The sequence below is a fragment of the Neovison vison genome, chromosome 9 (genome assembly GCF_020171115.1).
Source record: "Neovison vison isolate M4711 chromosome 9, ASM_NN_V1, whole genome shotgun sequence".
NCBI classification, from domain to species: domain Eukaryota; kingdom Metazoa; phylum Chordata; class Mammalia; order Carnivora; family Mustelidae; genus Neogale; species Neogale vison.
Window position 1 is genome coordinate 72,041,504 of NC_058099.1, and position 21,039 is coordinate 72,062,542.

Sequence of the window (21,039 nt, forward strand, 5' to 3'; positions counted from 1 at the left end):
GTGCTCTTCAGGCTACAGAGGAATAGAGTCCAGGAGCCGGGACCACGCATACCCAGTCATACCATGTTCCTCTGAGGGGTGTGGCCCTGCGGCAGTTTTTCCATCTAGGTCTTGTCTAGTGATCTAAACTTGTGCTTCTCAGCAGAGGTGGTTCCTGATTGCAGTGAGCATCTGCCTGAGGTCCGTGCAACGGATGCTTTGAGGGGTTGAAAGTAGAGTTCAGACTGAATACACTTGACTGAATTTTGAAATGACCCAAAGCAGTTTCCAGGCATTTGGGATAGTGCCAAAAGCCAAAAGACTTCTTCTAAATTCTCAGAGTGGACTTTCAGAAATTGGGAAGGATGAAGAAATAAATCAATGAGAGAGAATTGGGTTTTGAGTGTGTTTCTCACCTCCCTTCATGCAGGGTCTCCTTGGCCTCTTTTGGGTCTTTGACCTGTGTTCACATCACCTTAACTGTGAGCCACCTACAGCTCATGAAATGAAGGCAAATACATTATGTACAGGTTCCATTTCCTGGTTCTAGGAAATAGAGTTGATATAGCCAAGCTGTAGCCTGCAGCTTTTATCCTACTGAATAGTATTTATTTTTCATTGAAAAGTAATGAGGGAATTGACACATTTGTGCATAATCTGATTCAGGACAAAGCACTATAAGATTGTTGAGTAAAGTATTGAATTGAAAACTTTGCTTTAGACAGCAATACAAGGAAATGAACCTAGTATACCTTTCAGTATAAAATAAATACCTCCAAAGCGCCAGCATTGCCTGTGTGCTGTTACCCCACCTCGGAAGCCTTCTCTTTGCAGGTTGGTGTTCACACATGATCGTCCTCATCCTGTCTGTCCTGCCATCGGAACTTGACCTTTCATGCCCATGTTCTGTTCCCTTCCTAGAGGCTTCCGGGATGAAGACCTTACCTAAGCTCACTTTCCACTGATTTGGGCTCTTTCAATTTTTGACAGTTTACTGAGAGGCTGTACGACTTGGGACAACTTTTCCACAAACACATTAAAAGAGCGGTTATTTGGAGGCTGAAAAACTAGGTGGTGTCATAAATCTTTGCTGCAGGGAAGAAGTGCCCCCATGTTTCTCTCCTGGCAGATGCTCATTCCCTCTAGTACCCATTAAACACAAGCCTAATCTGAGCCTCCTGAGCCTCTGCTGTGGCCCAGCGTGCAGTTACTGAAGAAGTAAATCAATGGGCTTCCACCTCTCCCAATTGCTGTTAGAGCTATAAATCATTCTGCTGTTTCTCTTTTAAGAATTACTAAATCCATTGGAGAATTGACCTGTTTCCCAGTGTTCATTCTTTCGGAGGAGCTCTCTTAGAGTCTTGAAAGTTCCATCATTGTGCCTCTGATTGAGGACCTGCAGTCACCTCATGGGGTACAATCCAGTTCAGTTCATGTCTTGGCCCAACATACGTACCATCAAGTGCATGTTTCTATAAGCATGTGCTATTTCCTTGGAGGAGTCCTTTTTTTCTTTCCTTCATTTTCTGAGAAAATGGTCATGGACAAGTGATTTTTTTTTTTTTTTTTCTAAGTTATGTCATTGTGAATCATCACTTTCTGTTCCACCTGTCAAACCAACCTAATGTTCCTGGCTTTCGAGGTATTTTGCAGCAAATTATCCATATCGTGGGGGAAGATAAATGCTCAGGGTGCCTTCCTTGGCCTCTAAAAACGTGAGTGTATCCATGAGCCCTTCTGTTGGGAGTACCACATTCAGGACTTCTTGGGCTTTTGAGGTCTGCTCATTTGTGACTTTTGTCATCATCATGCCTGCCACTGCTTCTTGTCTCTTACAGTCTCAGATCTCAGTGTCCATTCCACCAATTCTGGGCTCCTGTCTTTCTGTTACGGTCATTATCTCTGAAAGTGCATCTACATAGAAGCACCAGAATGTTGTTGCTAAATATCCTTTTTAAAAAATGTCGGTTTCTTCTGATCTTCTAAGATACTGATTCCCCTTTGAAATTCCAGACATTTCTCCACTTGGGTGCACCAGTTGACCTGGACCCTTATAGAAACGCAGTTCCATTGGGGTCTCCAGAGACTAAGTGATGGATTCAGACAAGCTACTCTCCTAGAGCACCATCAGCACCCAGTGAGGGCACCTCCAGATGAGAACTGGCTTCTCTGACTTTACCCATTGCTTAGTTTCTTCTCTGAAAGTTGCTGTTGAGTTCAAAGTTGACAGAATAAATTGGGGAGGATAGAAGGGAGGTGGGGTGACAGTCAGTCCAGGTCCGTTTCCAACGGCGGGATGGCTTTTCCTGGGCGGTGGGGGGTTGCCCAGCTGGCAGCAGGCCCAAGCTCCACTGGAAACTGCTTGAGGGGCCAGAGCTTTTTCTGTGACCGAATTCTGGCTTTGGAAATAATCAAGTAACACTTCTTTATCTTTTCATTCTTTTCACCTTTCCCACAGCCTGGTTCCTCAGAGGGAAGGAAGGAAAAGGAATGCTTTGCAACAAATGCCCTTAATGGCATTATGGTACTCGCATTGCTCTGCTGCTTCTGCCCACCCTTCCTGTTTTCTTTGTTTTTATTTTTATTTTTTATTTTTTTGCAGAACTGAACCTTTTTCTGCTCTGCCTTTCTCTCCCGTTTGTCTTTACTTTATGGTTGGTACTGTACTGTCTTTTCCAAAATACTTGTCATTAAAAAAATTATACAAAGTGTATACTTTTTAGCATGTCACTACTTTTATTATGTTGCCTTCCTTGTCTTTTGGTAACTACATACGGGACACTTGGAAACCTTCATGGTAAAATCCTTTTTTTTCTCCCCCTGTAGTCCCTCCATTTCAAGGACTAAAACAGTCTTGCGTTAAGTAAAAACCTGTGACCAGAACTGAAGGAAGACTCTAGGAACAGAAAACTGCAGCAGGACTTAGCACAATTTATTTGGAAACAAAACAAAATTGCAAAAAGCCTTAGCTGCTTTCCACCTAAGAAGTTTATTCAAGGAAGACAATGTCCACTGGAGTTTAAATAACGGCATGAGTTTGGGCACAAGCCGTGACTTGAAGAAGGCCCAGCTCACCTTTTGTAGAAATGTCTCGAGTTTAATGACAAAAAAGCTGTTGTAAATTTAGTCTCAGGTGTAAATATCAAAAGCCCTCTGCTGTCGGGAGAGCTGACCAGTTTGTGTGGTGCACGTGTGTCCCTGTGACGGCAATCATTTTAGCTGCTGGCCTTCAGAAGAAGTGAGGATCTGATGGAGGTTTTTTATGTATTTATTTTCTGTTCATCCTGTGTCAAAATTTATAAAGAGAAAACAGGCGTTACTGAAATGATTCTCTCTGTAATTTGATACTGTTTGGTTTAACAATCTTCAGTTCAACATTTGTAACGTGGTTGTAATGGTAACTCTGTTAAGTACCCAAACTGCTTGTCTTCCACCAAAGAGTGCTTTATTAACAAGAACCTGTGAAAACCCTGTTTGAAGACTGTTGGATGTTGTGATAAAAAGTGGTACTTTGGTAACCTAAACTGGTAAGAGAATGTGAGCCGTAGCTCTAGGAAGACTCGGGAGGGGAAACTGGCTTCAGAGTTGGAAGATTGTTGTAAGTCATTCCTCTGTGTGGTGTTGAGGAACCGGAGAATGCCAAGGCTGCCCACTGTTTGGTTGCTCAGTCCTACAAACTAAAATCGTATTTCCTTCCACACGTGATTTAAAAAACAAAAACAAAAACAAAACAGCACTGTTGGTGTTTTCCCTTGGAAACAGCCATCCCAAATAATGGTGGCTTAAAAGGAAAAAAAAAAAAAGGTACTGCTTTATTAGGGTCTTTCTTTGTAGCATTGTGGCTTTCTTTTTTGTGTGTGTGATCTGCCTAAGGCCATTCACATACCCTTTGATTTCTGTAACAGTTATTCATATCTGGATTTCAGTTGTTTGTAAATAAGAGACTCACTGTTGCCTTTGGTTAGGGAATACAACTAACTCTTTGCAGAGTGCCTTCGCCCCTCCCCCCTATAGAAACACGCAGATCTGTGATACAAAGCAATCACAAAAATAATTTATTTGCTGCTAAAACAAAAAAATGGGGCCCAAAATACAAGAATATTTTGCAGTCACTTTGGTTACCTCCATAATAAAAAGTGAATGGCTTTAGTTATTGTTAACCAATTTTTGCCTGTCCTGGTTTGGAAAACAGGGGATACAATATGGAAAGGCTAGAGAAGGCAAATGCCTTCACATTACAAGATGAATGAGCCAAGTGAGCAATTCCATTTTAAAAAGCTGCCTTTTTAACAAAACTTAGAGTGGTAAGAAGTGGTTAGAATAAACAGATTCAAGTCTGTTAATGCAAAAAGTTACTGGAAGACCATGGCTCCATTTTGATATTTACTCTCTTGGAGTAAATTATAAGGTTGACTGGCTTTGAGGGGAGATGGCAGGTGCCACTTGTCTTGGTCAGACAAGTGGCCTTTCCCCGTCAGGGGATGGGTCATGCCGGCTTTTGAACACTGGGGACTAGATCTCAGAAAAAAAAAAGGTGGCTTTCTGTCCCTGAAGTGAAGAGACACAAAGACCCACTTACTGGATGGGAAGACCCCTCTTTGCTAAGCTCTGGGTGGGAGGAGAAACATTCTATTTGCTGTCTCGGAGATAATACTAAGTATTCAGACTGTGCCCTTGCATAAAACATTGAATTCTCAGGGCAATTCTTCCCTTGACAATTTTAAAGGCCATCTCTCCTGCATAAACAATCCAGGTAGTTATGAAAATCAAACTTCCATCTCAACTGTCCCCGGTTTGGCTTTTTACTACATCAGAAAAAGTTACATGTGCTGTCTCCCTCATAGTGAATAAGCCATTTGGTGTCTTGGCCAAGAGTGAAAAATCTGGGCTTCAGCATTAACCACAGTACTTTTTTATTTTACAAATTGCCTTTTTGTGTTGGCTGCTCAAGTTTCCAGCTAGAATTGCTATCACTGTGGCTCTTTCTAAAAAATCTTTTTGTGTTTAACAGGCCCACTAAAATGAGTCATGGGAAACTAGTGACTTGATAAAGAAGCATTCCGTAGAACGCACTGGGGAGTTGGAATAGTGCTTCAGGGCGACTTCACAGCACACCAGTAAACTTACTGGGGGTGGATGTAGAATCCAGGAAGTGTCTGGGTCTGACTGATGGAAAGTTCTTTCTGCTATGAATAAGAGTGGATTCTTTTTTTCCCCTAACGGAAATTTCAGCACACCCAGAATCTTCCGAGATTCTAACTCCCTTGTCGTAAGAAAGACCCTGTTGCTATGGAATATGAAGTAGGGCATGTCAGATGGAGAGATTCCTTCAAACTTGAAGCCTTAAGTAGCTTTGAAAGGACACCGAGATAGTTTCCACTGGGATTAAAATTAGAAATGAATATTTTTAGGTGTTCTTGAAGCTTTTGGGGGACTCTTGTCCAAAGTCAGAGACAGTCCAAAGGAAGGGCATCTGCAAAACCGGGTATCTAGAAGTATAGACAGACTTCTCTTTTGTAATGCTAAAGAAAAACTAGAAATCTCTCTTAGCTGTCTGTGAAGAGGGGTAAATCCTGAGCTGTGCCTCACTAAAACAAGTAGCCTTCCTTGTCCCAGTAGCCGCTTCTGGGTGGTATGCTGCATCTCCGGCGCTCTTCTGTTCTAAACTTGGCCCCATTAGCCTGTCACCCACCCACTTCCTTCTCTTCCCTCCTCCCCTCTCACGGGGGTGATTTCTACCTCTTTTCTTGGGCCCAGACATTTTTAAGAGGAATTCCCAAGTGTTCTCACGAGGCAAATGTGCTTGCCCTTGGAGCCTGATGGCCGGTTCGGCACACCCTGCGGACCATCAGGCGCTCTGGGTGGTGTCGTGCCAAGAGCTTCTGGAGGCTTTCCTTTGCTTCAGTCACCACCATTCATGACAAATGAGCAATGCGCTCTTTTGATGTTTGTTCTAAAAGTAGCTTAACTGTTTCTCTTCATACATTTTTACAAGTAATTCTTGCATTTTAGAAAGCAGTGCTCCTCAAAAACGACTTTAAAAAACTGTTTTAATCCTTTAATAGTTCTCTCCTGCGAAAAACTGTCCTGGTCAGGCTAGCTGCTGCTCCTCCATTTCTCCTCAATCTGAGTATTCCTCGTGTTGCTAAGTGGAAATACTACAGATATGTCCAAAAGACTGAACAATACTATACTGTGTAAGAAATTACCTCCTTAATTGCCCAGTAGAATTAACTGTCAGCAGCAGATAAGTTCATCTGATTATAGTACTGCAGTTTTATATTAATAACTTGCAGACTTTTATCTAACCTGCACTCATGTACAGATTATTAAAAGTTTTAAAATGTAACTGATTAATCAGTATTTGATCAATCATTGTTCTGATTTTTTTATTAAAATGTATATTTCTAATCATATTTTATAAAGCCAAGAGAACTGGTTGAATGAATGTTTATTTTCCTGAAGGTATTTTTAAGATAAAGCTTCATAATGGCCTGTAAACTTTGCATATCTATGTAGTTTGGTACGTATTGTCGAGTTTGAAAATCTTGTGTATTGTAACTGGTTTTATACAAAACATTGAATAGTGAAAATTGTATCATTATAATCATATAATTAAAAGTATTAACCAAACAGCCTTTTGGTTTATTGTATTCACTTGCCATTCTAAATCATGGTAGGGAGTGGTTGAAGTATGAAGTGGATATAACCTTCTGTATCAGTTCACAAAACTGGGCAGCTGAACCATTTTATTTTCTTCCAGTTCTGTGGCTGGAAGTCCGAGCTCAGGGTGCTGGTAGGTTTCCATCCTTGGGCTTTTCTCTGTACTCTGGTGTCCTTCTGCCCTCTCCTTTTCTCATGATACCAGTCAGATTGCAATAAGGTCCATCCTAATGGGCTCATTTTAACTAATTACCTCTTTAAAGACCCGTCTCCAAGTGCGGTCACATTCTGAATCATTAGGGGTTAAGGCTTCAGTAAGAACTTGGGGGATGCCCCTTCCTTAAGTCAAGATAGTGAGGGGCTCCTGTTATGAATTCCTTCTAGATATACCCAGCACTAGCTCAAGGAATGCAAAGGTTTGATTGGAGAAATTACTGAGGATAAGACACAAAAATCAGGCCCTTGGAGTCTCATGGATTGTAGACTATATTCCCCTCACATGACCTGCCGAGGTCAGGATTAAAGAGCTAAGCGAGGGGCAGGACTAGCGCCAAGGTGCCCACATTCTGATGTCCAAGCACGGATGCCATCCCAAAGCCCTCTTCCTGCCTCCCCTCTGATGGCCTCTTGCTGGCCCGAACCCCAAGGACCTCATGCCCGCACCATCATGCACAGGTTGTGTCAGGGACGGAGGAGCTTGTTCTGTTAGGGGTGCTGTCCTGTTCCCAAAAGAACTCCGCTTTGATTCATGCCAGGATACAGGGACTTGCCTTCTCCCCACATCCAAACTTCCACCAGGCAGCGCTACCCCCGGAGTGTGATTCGTGGGCTCTGTCCTCTGTTGAAAGCCCGCAGCATCTGCCTGCCCTCCGCGGTTGGCCCTGAGGCCCACACTAGGTCACACGCCCTCCTGCTGACCAGTCAGAGCTCCGGTGATAGGCAAGGGTCAAACTGCACAAAGTATGGAAGTGCTGTGAAGGGGGCTGGCTTGGCTCTTGTAAGATTCGCGGTAAAACCCCAAGTCCCATCTTCCAGGGCCGTGCAGTGTGGTGATGAGCCCCGGAGACCCTATTCCCGTAGATTCTTGCTCTCTGTTGTTGGCAACACTGGTGACCTGCTAAACCCCTGCTGTTAAGTAAAATGGGAAGAAAAGCAGTTCCTGTCTTCATCAGGATGAGAATTAAATGAGATAATCTATGCAAAGCAAAACAGTACTGGCACAAAGCTTTCAATAAATTAATTTTTTTCATACATTTAAGGTGATTTTCTATAGATACTTAGGTAACAAAAGACTGATCGATTTTGAGTGCTCCATAGCTGGTATTTTTGGTGCCTTATCATAGGTCGTAGTGCCAAGCACCGAGCATCCCGCCCTTGACTGTTTCTTCCCCATCCTCCCCACATGTCTGAGTGTGGTGCTGGGGGTTGGGAAGGCGGACGGTCGGGGGTGGAGTTCCCCATGAACATGACGTGGAGCACCCCACGTCAGCAGTCTGTCTCCCCATTGTTGCCCACGGGGGTTGCCAGCAGCACTAGTGCAGGGCCCTGTACACATTATCTGTGGGTTCTTCCTGGGTGGTGGTGCTTATTTCCTTAGAATAAATTCTTACCAAAGGCATTTCTACTGGGTCGAGAATGTGCAGTGATTTAAAGCTTTCGTGTACATTCTGTCAGAAAGCAGCTTGGTATAATTGTTCAGAGCGTAAATTCTGGACCCAGCCTGGGTGCAAACCTTTGCTTCGGTTGTATGAGGATTAAATGAGTTGGTATTTGTTAATTAGAACAAGTGCCTGGCACATACCAAGAGCAAAAAAGAACAAATGGCCCTCCCAAAGATCTGGGGCAGTGGAGAGTCCCCTCTATCCCCTCCTATAGCAGCAGCTGGCAGGGCCCTGCTGAGGTCGCTAAGGAAGAGCAGGACACTGGCCTCAGTGCTGTAGGTCACCGGTCACCATTACTCCCCGCTCTTTCGGGTCCAAACTTTAACTGCCCCTTTACTGGGATTCGGGGCCTTTTGTCTTCCAAGTGGTTGGCACAGTGTGTACCTATCACAGCCTCACTACTTTTCTCACTTCTTTAGCAGGGGGGAACACATGGACTCCAGGCAAACCCTTCCGTGGGCCACCCCAGACACCTCTTGCCTCTTCACCGGGGGTGCTGGCCCAGCCCCTTTAGGAATGCAGAGCCTCCCCTGCAGCCTGGCCTTGTCTAACTGTGTCTCATCTCTTTGCTAGCAAGTCTGCATGGCTTTGACATGCTCCTGGATGACAGGTGCTCCATCCACACTGAAATGCCCAGGTAAGGAGGCCTCTCACCTGGCAGGACCGGACCCCACGTCGGCTGGCCATCACCAGGGACCATGCCCCTGGGATTCTGACACTGGCCCTGTGTCCTGTTTTTAAACAGGGAGAGGCTTTCAGTGGGAAAAGAAAGAGTGGAGGAGGTAGTATGGTTTGTGCATTCTTTTCATTGGAGAAAGACAATGGTTTCTTCTCATGGGTGTGTTTCTTCATGTAAAACGATGACTTTTCAGGCGGGACACTTCTTGCGTAGGACTCTCCGGAGAATGCAGTCAGTCTGGCATCCCCACCCACGAAATGCCAGTCATAGCCCCAGCCACTGTGTAAGCCAGACACCCCCGCACATTTTCAGCCACCTTCAGGAAGCGGTGCTGCACCCCCCACCCCCCAGTCAGGAACAGCTTCCCTGGGCAGTGTCATGGAAACAGGAATGGCTGCTCTTAGGACCTTTTAGAAGTGAATGTTGTCGCCCTGTTCTGCTCTGGCCCCAGCCCCAGTGGGCAAAAGAAGGGGCTGGAGGAAAGGTTTCACTTGGTGAGAAAGTGCCAGGGTGCTCAGTCCTCAGGAATGGGGTTCATGAGGATTTGTGAGACTGGGGGGGCCTTGAGACCGTGAGTGAACTGCCTTCCTGCCTGGCCCTGGCTTATCCCGTCGTGTGGCCGCCACTGAGAGGTTGTCTCCATTCCTTAGAGCGAGGGGTCTGTTGTGACCGAGCTGGATGCCTCACAGGAGCAGTGCAGGCAGGCCAGTGGCTGGCAGGCTCTTGGGACAGGACAGAGCAGGGCCTTGATCACTGCCTGGGACCCCCTTGATCAGGGTGGTTCTGCTCTGGCCAAGCCCAGTTTGCCTTGCAGTGAACCAAAGAGTTGAGGGCATGCGCTGGGGAGTCTCTCCTCTAGCTGGCGTATTAAACTAGTCCTTGCCACACCCATTGACCCCCATAAGACAGGTTCTGGTGTCATAAATACAGTTCTGTCCATCTCCTCCCTTTTCCAGTGATAGTTGGCTGTCTCGAGCTGTAAACTTTCTAGACCGGCTTTTAATCTGGATTGGGATCCGCGAGGACTAGACCTCCCAAGAGGCTCTCTCCTGGACAGCACAGTGCTCACCAGCGGAAATTCTCTCCAGGTGCGGCTTAAGCCTGTTCCTTCAAGCACGTCCCTCAGCCTTGGCAAGAGTGTGTGTCCTCTTCCTCCACAGGGCCTCAAGGTTTCATGCCGAGGCTAGATCTGGGCCTACCAGTACGTAACCTGGAGGGGTGCCTGGGATGGGAAGGGACCAGGCTGACGCCCCTGTGGGGCCAGGTCAATCCCAAGCCCCCAGTAAATAGTGTTTCTTGGAACTTTCTTACATCAGGGGTCCCAGTGACTTACCTGCTGGAAGCCGGTCTGTCCCCCCCAAGAAAAGTTACCACAGAATTTTTGAGTTCATAGGTAGGCCTCGTATGGCCTCCCTGGCTGGGCACCCTCTGGCTCCAGGAGTGCTTCTCGTATAGGTGTACCAGTCCTTCCAAGGTCCCACCCCGGGCATCTATAGATCCTTGCTGGAAGTCCCCGAGGGAGTGGCGGGCGTGGGGGTATCTTTCCACCCTGGTTCACAGGTCCTGGCCGCCACTTCCCTCACTAGGCTGAGTGGCCTCCACGTTTCTGCTCCTTCCCTTCTACCCTGCCTGCTTTCCCTCTTCCTGAAAGCTGCTCCTGCGGCCCGCTCACTCCCAGCTCTCTTTGCCATATCTCGCAGTACATGGGGGCTGACCACTTTGCATTGCTGACAACATAGGCCTTACCTCAGGTACTTGAGTTTTCCTGCCGGTGGCCCAGATGCTGCCAGCGTCTAGACAGGATAAGTGCAGACCTGGGCCACTGACGCAGTTGTGTAGGTGTGTCATTGCTGGGGGCGAGCTCCCCCCGGGTTGGGCAGCACACACTTGGGGGCTGTACTCAGTGCCCCTGGTGGGATGGCTGTTCTCGAGGAAGGTTCTTACCTCACAGCGTTAGAGAACCATGGGAGCTCTGGAGAGACTTATGTGCACCTTGACACCACTCCAGTCTCACATGACAGGCATTCCCACTTCCAGATGACTTTGTGCTCCCAAGTCGGCCCTCTGAAATGGGGCCACCTTTTTGCAAAGTCACAAGGCTTAGAAGGCATTGTGGCTTGGCTGGGGAAATTCCAGCATCACCCTGAGTCACAGGAAACCTCGTGGCTTTCTGGAGCACTGGGAGATGGGAGAAGCAGCCTGAGCCCATCAGAGGTCTCAGGAGCCATTGGGCCCTTTAGGTTCCATGAGGCCCCCGGGACAGCCAAGCTTCTGTTCATTTCCTCCAGTGCTTCACTGGTGACCTTGAACCTAATCTTGTGGCCTCTCAAATCTTGCCATCTTCACCTGAGCAGAACTGATAAAGCGTTCCTGGAACACTTCTAATCCCATCGTGTTTTCAGGAGAATGTCAAGCGGGACTCACTTAGGCCACTGTGTGCAGTCATCGTGTTGCTCGCTCTGGCTCCCGCCTCGCCCAGGGGGAGGGGCTGAACATGGCCTCACACAGCACATGGTGGGGCTGCATTGGTCTCCTGCCAAGGAACCTGTCCTCTGGCCTGTCCCTGTCCTTTTCCTACCAGCTTTACCCTAGAGATTAGTTACTGAAGTGGAAATTTCAGGAGTGTGGAAGGAACACTAGGCTTGAGGAATGAATCCTGTTTCTGCCACATCTTCTCATCTCATGCTTGCCCAGGCAGTTGTTAGGAACTGAGAAGACACACGTCCTTCCCCTGTTCCCTGCCTGGGAAAAAGGAGACAACTGCAAGACCGCACACAGCAGCTGCTCAGGCACCCTGTTTCCTTAGGGGGGCTCTGCAACAGGGCGGGAGGGGGATCCTGCAGATGTATAAAACTCCCAAGCACAAAGCCTTAATGTTGGGGTGACCCTTGGTACTAAGTCAGGGTAGTGGCTCATTTCTGAGGGAGGGGAGGCTGTGTTTGGCAGAGGCACATGGACAGGCTCCTGGGAAAATCTGTTTCTTAGGTGGTGCTTATAAGGAAGTTTTGAGCTTTTATCCATATTATTTTACAATAAAGACTTTTTTCCCTAAGATTTTAGTTTTAAGTAATCACCACACCCAACATGGGTCTCAAACTCACAACCCCAAGATCAAGTCGCAGCCAGGTGCCCCCACAATAAAGATGTTTTAAAAATACCTTTTTTCCTTCCTCATTCCCTTTACCACATAAATACAGACCCCTCTGGGATGGAGCCAGGTGAAGCCGCACACGTAGGCCGTGTCGTGGGCAGTGGTGCTGGCCGCCAAAGGGCCTGATTCCAGGCCAGTGCCGGACGATCCGGAGAGGAGGGCGGATCCATGGTGGTTGTTTCCACAGACCATACCCTCGTAGAGGCTGAGGGAGAGACGGGGGCAGTGAAAGGAAATGGGCAGATCGTCTCTCACAGTCTTATCCAGCTGGGTGATGCCATGTTGAGGGGGAGGGCAACCCCGCCTGCTGTTGGCAGCGTGGCTCTTTCCTGAACAGCTCAGGAGAGGTCAGTTCCTGTTTTTGAGGGCTAATCTTTCCCTGCTTCTGAGACCCAGGTCCAAAAGCTCCATAGGACTTTCCAACACCACAGGGTATGGTTCCGGAAGAAACACAATGGCCTGGAGGAGCTAGTGGAGAGAGAGAAGTCCTGAACTAGTGACCCCCTTGCGGCCTCCTGGGCTGGAATGAAAACAAATGCTTATCAGCACCAGGCTGAAGATCTACTGCTTCTTTATTTAACCATCCAGTGCATGATTTTAACCTTCCTAAGGCAATTCCCAGCCTGGCAGCCTCTAGTGAGTCTGCCTCCTCCCCCAGACCTTGTCAGAGCACCACCTTGGGGTTTCACCCCATCAAGGCTGGGTACCGGACCCCCTCCCTTCAAGGGTCACATCACTGTGAAGCTCTCCCAGCTCCAGGCCCTGGGCCTACTCCCCCAGCCCATCTTCAGCTGCTGTCTGGCTGCCTGGGATCCAACTGTGAGCCCCTTCAAGTTGAGCTTGGGGCTGGCACACCTGACTTTGGAGTTCAAACATACTTGACCCCTGCCTTCCAAGAGTCTTGGAGCCTGACTTTCCTTTTGTGGGGTTAACTTGCTGTGTTGTTACTAGCTAGAAACGTGACCTGCCTCATGATATGTCTACACCCGAGCACCTCAAAGGAGAGTTGTAGGGGAACTTTGACCAGGAAGGCCTTCCCTTGTTTATAGATCTGAACACAGCCCTGCCTACCTTTGATTTTTCCCTGCAGTGTGTTAGGGATTTCCCCTGCTCTTTGCTTCTGCTCACTCTTCTCTGGGGCACTTTGGACAACCACATGACTAAAACCCGCCATCCACCTGCCCCACTGAGCAGTCTTCTACAGGCTCAGAAACTGTACCCTGTCCCCAAAACTATTTCCAACTATAGGACCCAAGACTGGTCCCTGGTAGGAAATGTCAGTATGCCTGGGAAGGATGTGGTGTTTGCAAATACCGTATTAAATCTAGTACTACAGGCTTTTCAGGCATTATTTATAACACGAGAATTTTCTTGAAAGGGATCTCCGTTTTGCCAATCTTCAAAGCCAAAGCAGGCAGGATGACTTCATGTGACAGCATTAAGCCTGCCAAGGAATGGCACAGCCTCACGCTGTCCCAGCTGATCACTGTAGCTAAACCTGACATTCACTCTTCCGAGACTTGACTTAGATCAAGGCAGTCCCACTTGTGTCCTTCCCATGGCAAGGGAATAAAACAGTTAATAGATCTTAGTACTCAGATATTAATTTAATAATGAAACCAAGAGTAGTCATTCACCCACAGCAAAGGTCCTTAACCTATCATCACGTGGTTGGGCAGGCGGTTCAGCCGATTCCTTCTACTGGGTCTTTTCCCACATTCTTTTCTCTTGACCTGGGAGTGACCAAAAGGATTCAGCTTTCTAGACACAGTTAGGAGGGAATACCAACCTTTATTTACACTTGGGTTCAAGTTCAGAGCCATCTTAAACAGCATAGCAAAGCGAGGGGAAAGCACAGATCCTGGGACCAGGTTCAGATTCCAACACAAGCATGTTAACTGGTGACAACAGGCAAATGTTATCTTGAGTGTCTGCGGTACAAGGGGAGAGCTGCCCACAGCTGTTAGAGCTGCCTCAGCCCCAGTTCCCACCCCAGGCGCACGGCCAAGTGTGGCTCCTGCAGGGCTTGCTCTGCTGGGCAGGGCAGGACTCTGGGAGTGGCTTAACCTCAGAGGTGGCCCCTAACCCCAAACATTCACCACAGGCAAGAAATAGGAACTCCAACTGGTGTAAGGGCTGAGTGAGAAAAACCGCCCATGGTGTTCAATAAATACTAGTTATTTACAAGTTTTGCTGGGACAAGGACTGAGGGCATCTGTACATGGGCACTGTATTCAGATACTAGTTTTGAGGGAGAAAAGGGTATGGTGTTAAGTTGCAATACTCTTTTGCCTGGATCCCTTTCACTTGATTGATGGGTTAAATAACATGATTTTAAAAATCATATGCTTAATACTCATCCAAAAAACCACCTGAACCCTAAATATGCACATTTATACTAAGCATGTGTGTATGTGTGTGTACATACACACGGAAACCACGAGGTAGTTAAATCACCATTAAAAAAAACAATACTTTTCCTAATTCTCTGTCATAGAGTGGTGGCCAGTGGCTATATATACACTAGCTGCTTAATATTATTAAATGAAAACCAGAACTCAAAAAATACCAGGAGAGTGTAACATTTACAAGTAACCAGTAAATACAGCTCTATTTTAATTCCTCCGTCTCCGAAAAGTAGGCTGTGACTGCTTTAAGTTAATGGTCCAAGTTATGCATATTTCCTCTAATACTAAAGAACACAGCCTTCCAATTCTGTACAATTTACGAAGTAGTCTCAGCAGATTCTATTTTACATCTTTACTCTCCCTGTTTTTGTGGAGGATTCAATACAATCTCTATATATACATTTTAAACATTGTTTCTGAACTTCATTTGGAATTCCTTAAATAAAAAAATAATCGCCATTCTCCACCTTCTTGGGAAAGTGCCGGACTAACCCCCCGACTGGAACTGCTGCTCTGGGTCTGGAGAAATCCTATCCCACAGCCCCTAGGCCAAAAAAGCGCAACAAATTCACACTACACGGGAAAAAGCAACATCTATTGTTCTTAGAGTCTGACTCTCTTCCCCACAGCAAGAAAAGTCTCTCATAGGTACGCCAACGCTGTTTTAGGTTGCTAGGGAAATAGGGCTCTCTCAAGCCAGAGCAGGAAAGTCCTCAGGGTCATCTGGGTTGGGAGCAACATCTTGTGTCTAAAAAAAAAAAAAGAAAAGTTTTGAAATCAACAGTCATTTTACCCATTCCCACTTGGGCACAGCCCACTCTCATCCAGGGAAGGCGCTAATGGGGGATATGGCCCAAACACTGGGGAGAGGCAGGCCCCCAGTACAAAGAGGAGACACAGAGTTGGGGACACAGAAGGGTGCCTCTCCCTTCTCAGAATCACTCCTCTCCCCACTACAAGATGGCCAGCAGTGCCCGCCTTCCTCCCTTTCTCCCACAAACCCTTACTGAGTGACCCTGAGTATCATACTCAGTGATACTCAGTGTCCTTGAGTATCAGGCACTTCCCTCATCTAATAAACATGATATAGAATGTTTACTACATGGAGTCACAAGGTTGATTAGAGACAGTTCCTGGCTGCCCTGGGTCCCCCTCAGGTCAGGGGAGAAGCCCTGAGGAAATCACAGTGTGGTAACTTCAGCCAACAAGTGGCCAGTGAACAGACCCCAGGAGGGGCTCCCACTGCAGTCTGGTGGCAGAGTGTACACCATGGTCAGGTAGGGGCTTCTAGAAGAGATGGTTCTTCTAGAGGTAAGCCTCAGTGAAGGAGCAAAGAGAATACAGATCTCCAAACAGAGTACCTTGACAGTGAAAGGTGAGGGTCTGGGGGCAGGTCTGAGCTGGAAGAGCACAGGATGCACAGAATTGTTCAGAAATGTTTATGAAGTGCCTAATACACACTCAAAGTATGCGAGGCACAGGGGAAACCAATAGTGAGCAAAAGCACACATGGTTTCTGTCATCCACTGTAGAGACAGCAGACACTGATCAATAATCACACCCCTGAGGACAGAGTTAAAATGAAGATAACGCTTCAAAGAAAAATAAAATTGTTTGCTCAAGGACTCTAACCTGGTCTGGAAGGACATGTGCCCAGAGAAGACTCCTGTGAGGGGACAAGGTCAGAGGGTCTATGACTCTAGGTGAGCAAGCAAAGGGATAGGAGAAGGACTATCAGGTACAAAGGCCCTGTGGGGTCAGGAACATGCTTGTCTGAAGAACTAGAGGTAGAGGTATTGGCTGAGCAGCAGGGAAGATGGTCTGAGGTGGGATGACGAACCTGGGGAGGTCACAAGGAGGCCCTGAAGCCTTACAGAAGGTCCTGTCTGCCCTGACAGCATCATACAATCAGATCATAGTAAGTAACCATCAGGTGATCTGACTGGTTCCCAAGCCTTTGTCTTTCTCTGTTCATGGCAGTGGTTCTCCCTGGTGACCGTGGAGGCTGGGGCTACTGAATGGTCTGTACCAACAATGTCTATACTGTTACCGTCATGGTTCCAAATGCCTCGATGTCAGACCCACACCAGACAGAGGGATGGACAGCAGACCCTGATGGCCCTCCCAGCTGCACAGCCCAGGGCATCCTCATCCTCTCACTACCTGTAAGACCATTCAGGACCGAGAACACAAACACTCACCACCACCTCTGCTCTGGGTCCATAGTTCTCTGCCCTTCTGATCCTTCCCCGGCCTCCCCGTGTGCCACCTCTGGCTCCACGCCCAGGACGAGGGAGGTTACCGAAATTAATCTCCAGCTGGGATGTGATGTCATTGGCTGCTTTCCGGAAAACGTGGGCATCATCTTCATAGTCATCCTTTACCATCTGAAACAGTCACAGCATCTCAGCATCACATGCACACACGTCTCCATGGACACTCACTCAGCTTAGTGTCCCAGAGCCATGCTTCCAGGGAGCTGAAATGGCATCACGGTGGGACAGTGCCTGCTGCCCCCACCATGTGTCGTCAGCACTGGACTCCAGGGCAAGGCAGAGGTAGGGACTCTGGTGCTCTGGTTCCAGCAAGGGGGGGATCTGCCCGTTCCCCAGCCACATGTTCTCCTATGCACAGTCTTCATCCAAACATCTTTGAAGTCACTATTAATTCAAGTGGGACCAAGTTTCTATCAGTTTGGCAGGTTAAGATGTAAGATCTGACGTGCCTAACAGCAATCGATATGAATGGTCTGTACCTAAATGTATTTTGGCTAAGATTTTAAAAGTCTTAATTTCTGTCTTATTTGTTCACAAATTCTACTTTGATAAATAAGGAAATATCACCTTCCTAGAATAGAACTTGATGGAAAAACTCCTTTCAATGTGGGTGCTGACTGTACAAATACCATATGTTAAGAACTGCATGATTTACAATAAACAGTTCTGACTCAAAATATAGGGAACTAGTAAAACAACAGAGTACGGCTATCGGAGGATCGCCACTGATGCGGCAGAAGGAATTCAAGCTGCTTTTTAAGAACGATTATCAGTCAAAATACTTTGAGAAATGACATTTTAAGAGGTCAAATAAATTCTGTGTCTTGTTAAAAGAAAACTCCATTAAATGTATCTTGTTCCAAATTTGATTTGGCTTCGATTCCCAGTAAGAGATAAAACAAACCTCTCCCTTTTCAGTAAAATATAAATCTACAGAAGATATGCCGATAGTCCTAGATGAGAAATCGCCAAAGTGCTATAATGCTAAACATGCCTACAACTCGTCCAGGAAATGGAATCAAGCTTCCCTGAACTTATCAAGCCCTTCTGGCCACATGTTCATTACAGGTTTCATGTTTAACACTCGGATTGCCTTCAAAGCTGCACCTTAGGTAAATGGACTGTTGAAGCTAAAACGGTGAAAGAAAGAACAATTCAGGAGCACCGGCCCTCTGGTAAAAAAGGCAAACACAAAAAAACAGCAAGAGGCAAAACTGCGGGCTCTGAGGGAGGCTCTGGGGGTACCTCGTTGGGAGGCTGAGCAAAGGCCCCACTCAGTTCACAGGCTGCTGCTGGTCTGGACTTGGCAAACAGTGCTCCATTTCTTAGGGTCCCCAGCACAAAGTAAATGCGTGACCCCACGACTGGGCTTTTGTCACTTTCAGAGCACTTCCTGGCTCAGTGCCCTAAGATTACCAAGGACCAAAGACGTGCTTTCTGAGGCCAGGCTGCAGGAGTCAGCTAACGCACGTGCTTCAGATGCTCCAGACCCCTCTCTGGAGGCAGAGAGGGTGAATCTGGTGTGGATACAGGACAAACAGCTTCAGTGTTCGCCTGACCTGTCAACTACCCATTTCACATCCCATCCTGACAGCAGATTTGTTTGAGGCAAAGCTTTATTTACGATGCCACAGAACAAAAAAGAACAAAAGTGAACTGGAAAAGAGCCAACCCAGCTAGCTGATGGACTTGCAGCAATGAATGCTTCAGGGGACCCTTACATTCAGGAACATAAATGGAATGTGACTAAAAGACACAGTGACCATCCAAACAATCTATGCAGAAGATCTTTCCAAAGCTTAGGCTCCAAAAAAGGGCTGAACACAAACTGAAAAATGAGGCCCTCACAAGAGGGAAGAACGCCGTGAGCCATGAGCGAGCCTGACCGCGCCGCCTGGTCTCGGGGCTTCTCCCTGGAGTCTCAGCAGTCAGGCCCACAAGGCGGAGCTGCTGCAATGCACAGAGCACAGAACTGCAGCTGGTTTCAGAGGATCAATCACTCCCAACTAAATGCTCTTATGCAGAGTTTGAGCTGAAACTACTCTATCATGAAATACAGGAGTTATCCCTTGACATGGCATTGTTCATGAAACACCGTACCTCTCTTTTGAGACAAAAATGAAATGCCATTAACACAAAGTATTTGCACAGTCAAAGCACAGCTCTGGGTTGAGCAGAAAATGCACTGTCACGGCAAATGCTTTGTATGAAGTGTCAAAAGGTCAGGTTTCTACTCTTTTTACAAATAATACAGATAAGAGATACAGATAAAATTAGGCATATATTGTATCTGATTACTCCTAGGTAGAAATTAAAATGCCAACTGCTGGGACACCTGAGTGGCTCAGTGGGTTGGGCCGCTGCCTTCGGCCCAGGTTGTGATCCTAGGGTCCTGGGATTGAGTCCCGCATGGGGCTCCTTGCTCAGCGGGGAGCCTGCTTCTCTCTCTGCCTCTGCCTGCCGCTCTGCCTGCTCGTGCGCACGCGCATTCTCTCTCGCTCTCTCTCTCTCTCTGACAAATAAATAAAATCTTCAAAAAAAAAAAAAAGAATGCCAAATACTAATGCCCCATTTTCACCCTAGGAGTGGAAAGGGTCATATGGTTTCTAGTAAGGTAATCTAGACGATTACCTCTAGAGGAGAAAATGTCATGCTTACATCATCTCTATACTTGGACTTGTGTATCACCACCGCTTTGGAAGGGACAGTAGACTCGGGTTTCCGGATGTTAAACTCAGGCTTTGGTCTTGTCTGTTCTTGAAGGTTTTTCCACTCATCAAGGGTCATCTCTTGAACTTGAGTTTCCTCTTCTAACTCCAATTCAGGAACTCTATTAAGAAGCAGAAGTTTTTGATGGCTCTAAAACGTCTTTTCTCAAAGACAAAGTTGTTACTATTAGTTTAGCATACCTTCATGATCCCACATCTCAAATTTACATAAGGTAAGACAATCTCTGAACCATAAAGCTTCCTTATTTTAATCATTTTATGCTATCACTGCCAACTGAAGGTAATTCTTGTTTTCTTTCTTTCTTAATAATCTCTATGTCCAATGTGGGGCTACCACTCACACATCTGAGATCGGGAACCACATGTCCCACCAACTTTGCCAGCCAGGCACCCCACTTCCTGTTTCAAAACTGTCTTTGAAAAATGGGAATATCACCATCCCATTAACATTACACTTCACCTCCCTGCAGTCCCTTCCCAGATGGCATTACACACAAAATGAGGTAACTGCAAAAGAAAAGGGAGGAGTTGTTATGTTAAAACAAATAGAGGCAACCATGAAAAGAGTTTTAAAACAGTGGGTTACAAATACATAGTATAGTTTTGTAAATACCCTCTTCAGATTCATGAAATTTTAAAAGAAAACTGAAGACAGATTGATAGATCGATGGACTAGAATTCAGAGCCCAGAAGTAAATCCTCACATTTACGATAAACTGATTTTTTTCAAGCAGGTGCCAAAGATAATTCAAAGGAGAAACACTAGTCTTTTCAACAAATGATGCTGAGAAAACAGGATATCCACACACAAAAGAAGGAAGTCAGACCCCTACTTCACACATTTACATAAATATAAGAGTTAGACATACAAACCCCTTAGAAGATAACACAGGCATAAATATCCATGGCCTTAGTTAGATTGGGCAGTGGTGACACCAGAAGTATATGCAACAAAAGAGAAAGTGGATCAACTGGACATCACCAAAACTTCCGAAAACTTTTGTGCTGCAAAGGACACCATTAAGAAAGTGAAAAGGAAACCCCTGGAACACTAGAAAATATTTGCGAATTATATATCTGATAACGGACTTATGTCTGGAATACAAAAGGGACTCTTACAACTCAATGAAGAGAAATAACCCAACTGAAAAATAGGCAAGGCTCTGAATAGACATTTTTCCAAAGAATATTTAAAAATAGACAATAAGATGCTCAATATCATTAGCCATCAGGGAAATGTAAATCAAAACCACAATGACTTATACCCACTCCACATTCAGTAGGATCAATAGGATAAAAAAAGGCATTTAACAAGTGCTGGTGAAGATGTGGAGAACTTGGAATCTTGGAACCTGGGAATACGAAATGGTGTGGCCACTTTGGAAAACAGTCTGGCAGGGGCACCTGGATGGCTCAGTCTTATTTAAGAGCCTGCCTTCAACTAAGATCATGAACTCAGGGTCCGGGGATCAAGCCTCCCCCATCGCACTCTC

General features: G+C 46.4%; 2 protein-coding genes across 11 annotated transcripts in view; one reads left to right on the forward strand and one right to left on the reverse strand.

Moving 5' to 3' along the window:
- CDC14B (cell division cycle 14B) overlaps positions 1-6,614 on the forward strand; it is a 98,559-nt gene extending 91,945 nt beyond the window's left edge. For 5 of the 9 annotated variants that reach the window (XM_044265735.1, XM_044265734.1, XM_044265737.1 and 2 more), the window contains one exon: positions 2,806-6,614. Coding sequence is in view for 7 of the 9 variants with exons in the window: in XM_044265734.1 (XP_044121669.1) it covers positions 2,806-2,842 (37 nt within the window). In the remaining 2 variants the exon portion in view is untranslated. The other 4 variants (XM_044265729.1, XM_044265730.1, XM_044265732.1 and 1 more) reach the window with 3 other exon arrangements.
- Positions 6,615-13,725: 7,111 nt separating this feature from the next.
- HABP4 (hyaluronan binding protein 4) overlaps positions 13,726-21,039 on the reverse strand; it is a 40,743-nt gene continuing 33,429 nt past the window's right edge. For both annotated transcript variants that reach the window (XM_044265739.1, XM_044265741.1), the window contains exons 6-8: positions 19,476-19,647; positions 16,743-16,928; positions 13,726-15,289 (exon numbers count right to left, since the gene is read on the reverse strand). In XM_044265739.1, coding sequence (XP_044121674.1) covers positions 15,233-15,289; positions 16,743-16,928; positions 19,476-19,647 — 415 coding nt within the window. In that variant the 3' untranslated portion in view covers positions 13,726-15,232. The remainder of the gene's footprint in view (positions 15,290-16,742; positions 16,929-19,475; positions 19,648-21,039) is intronic.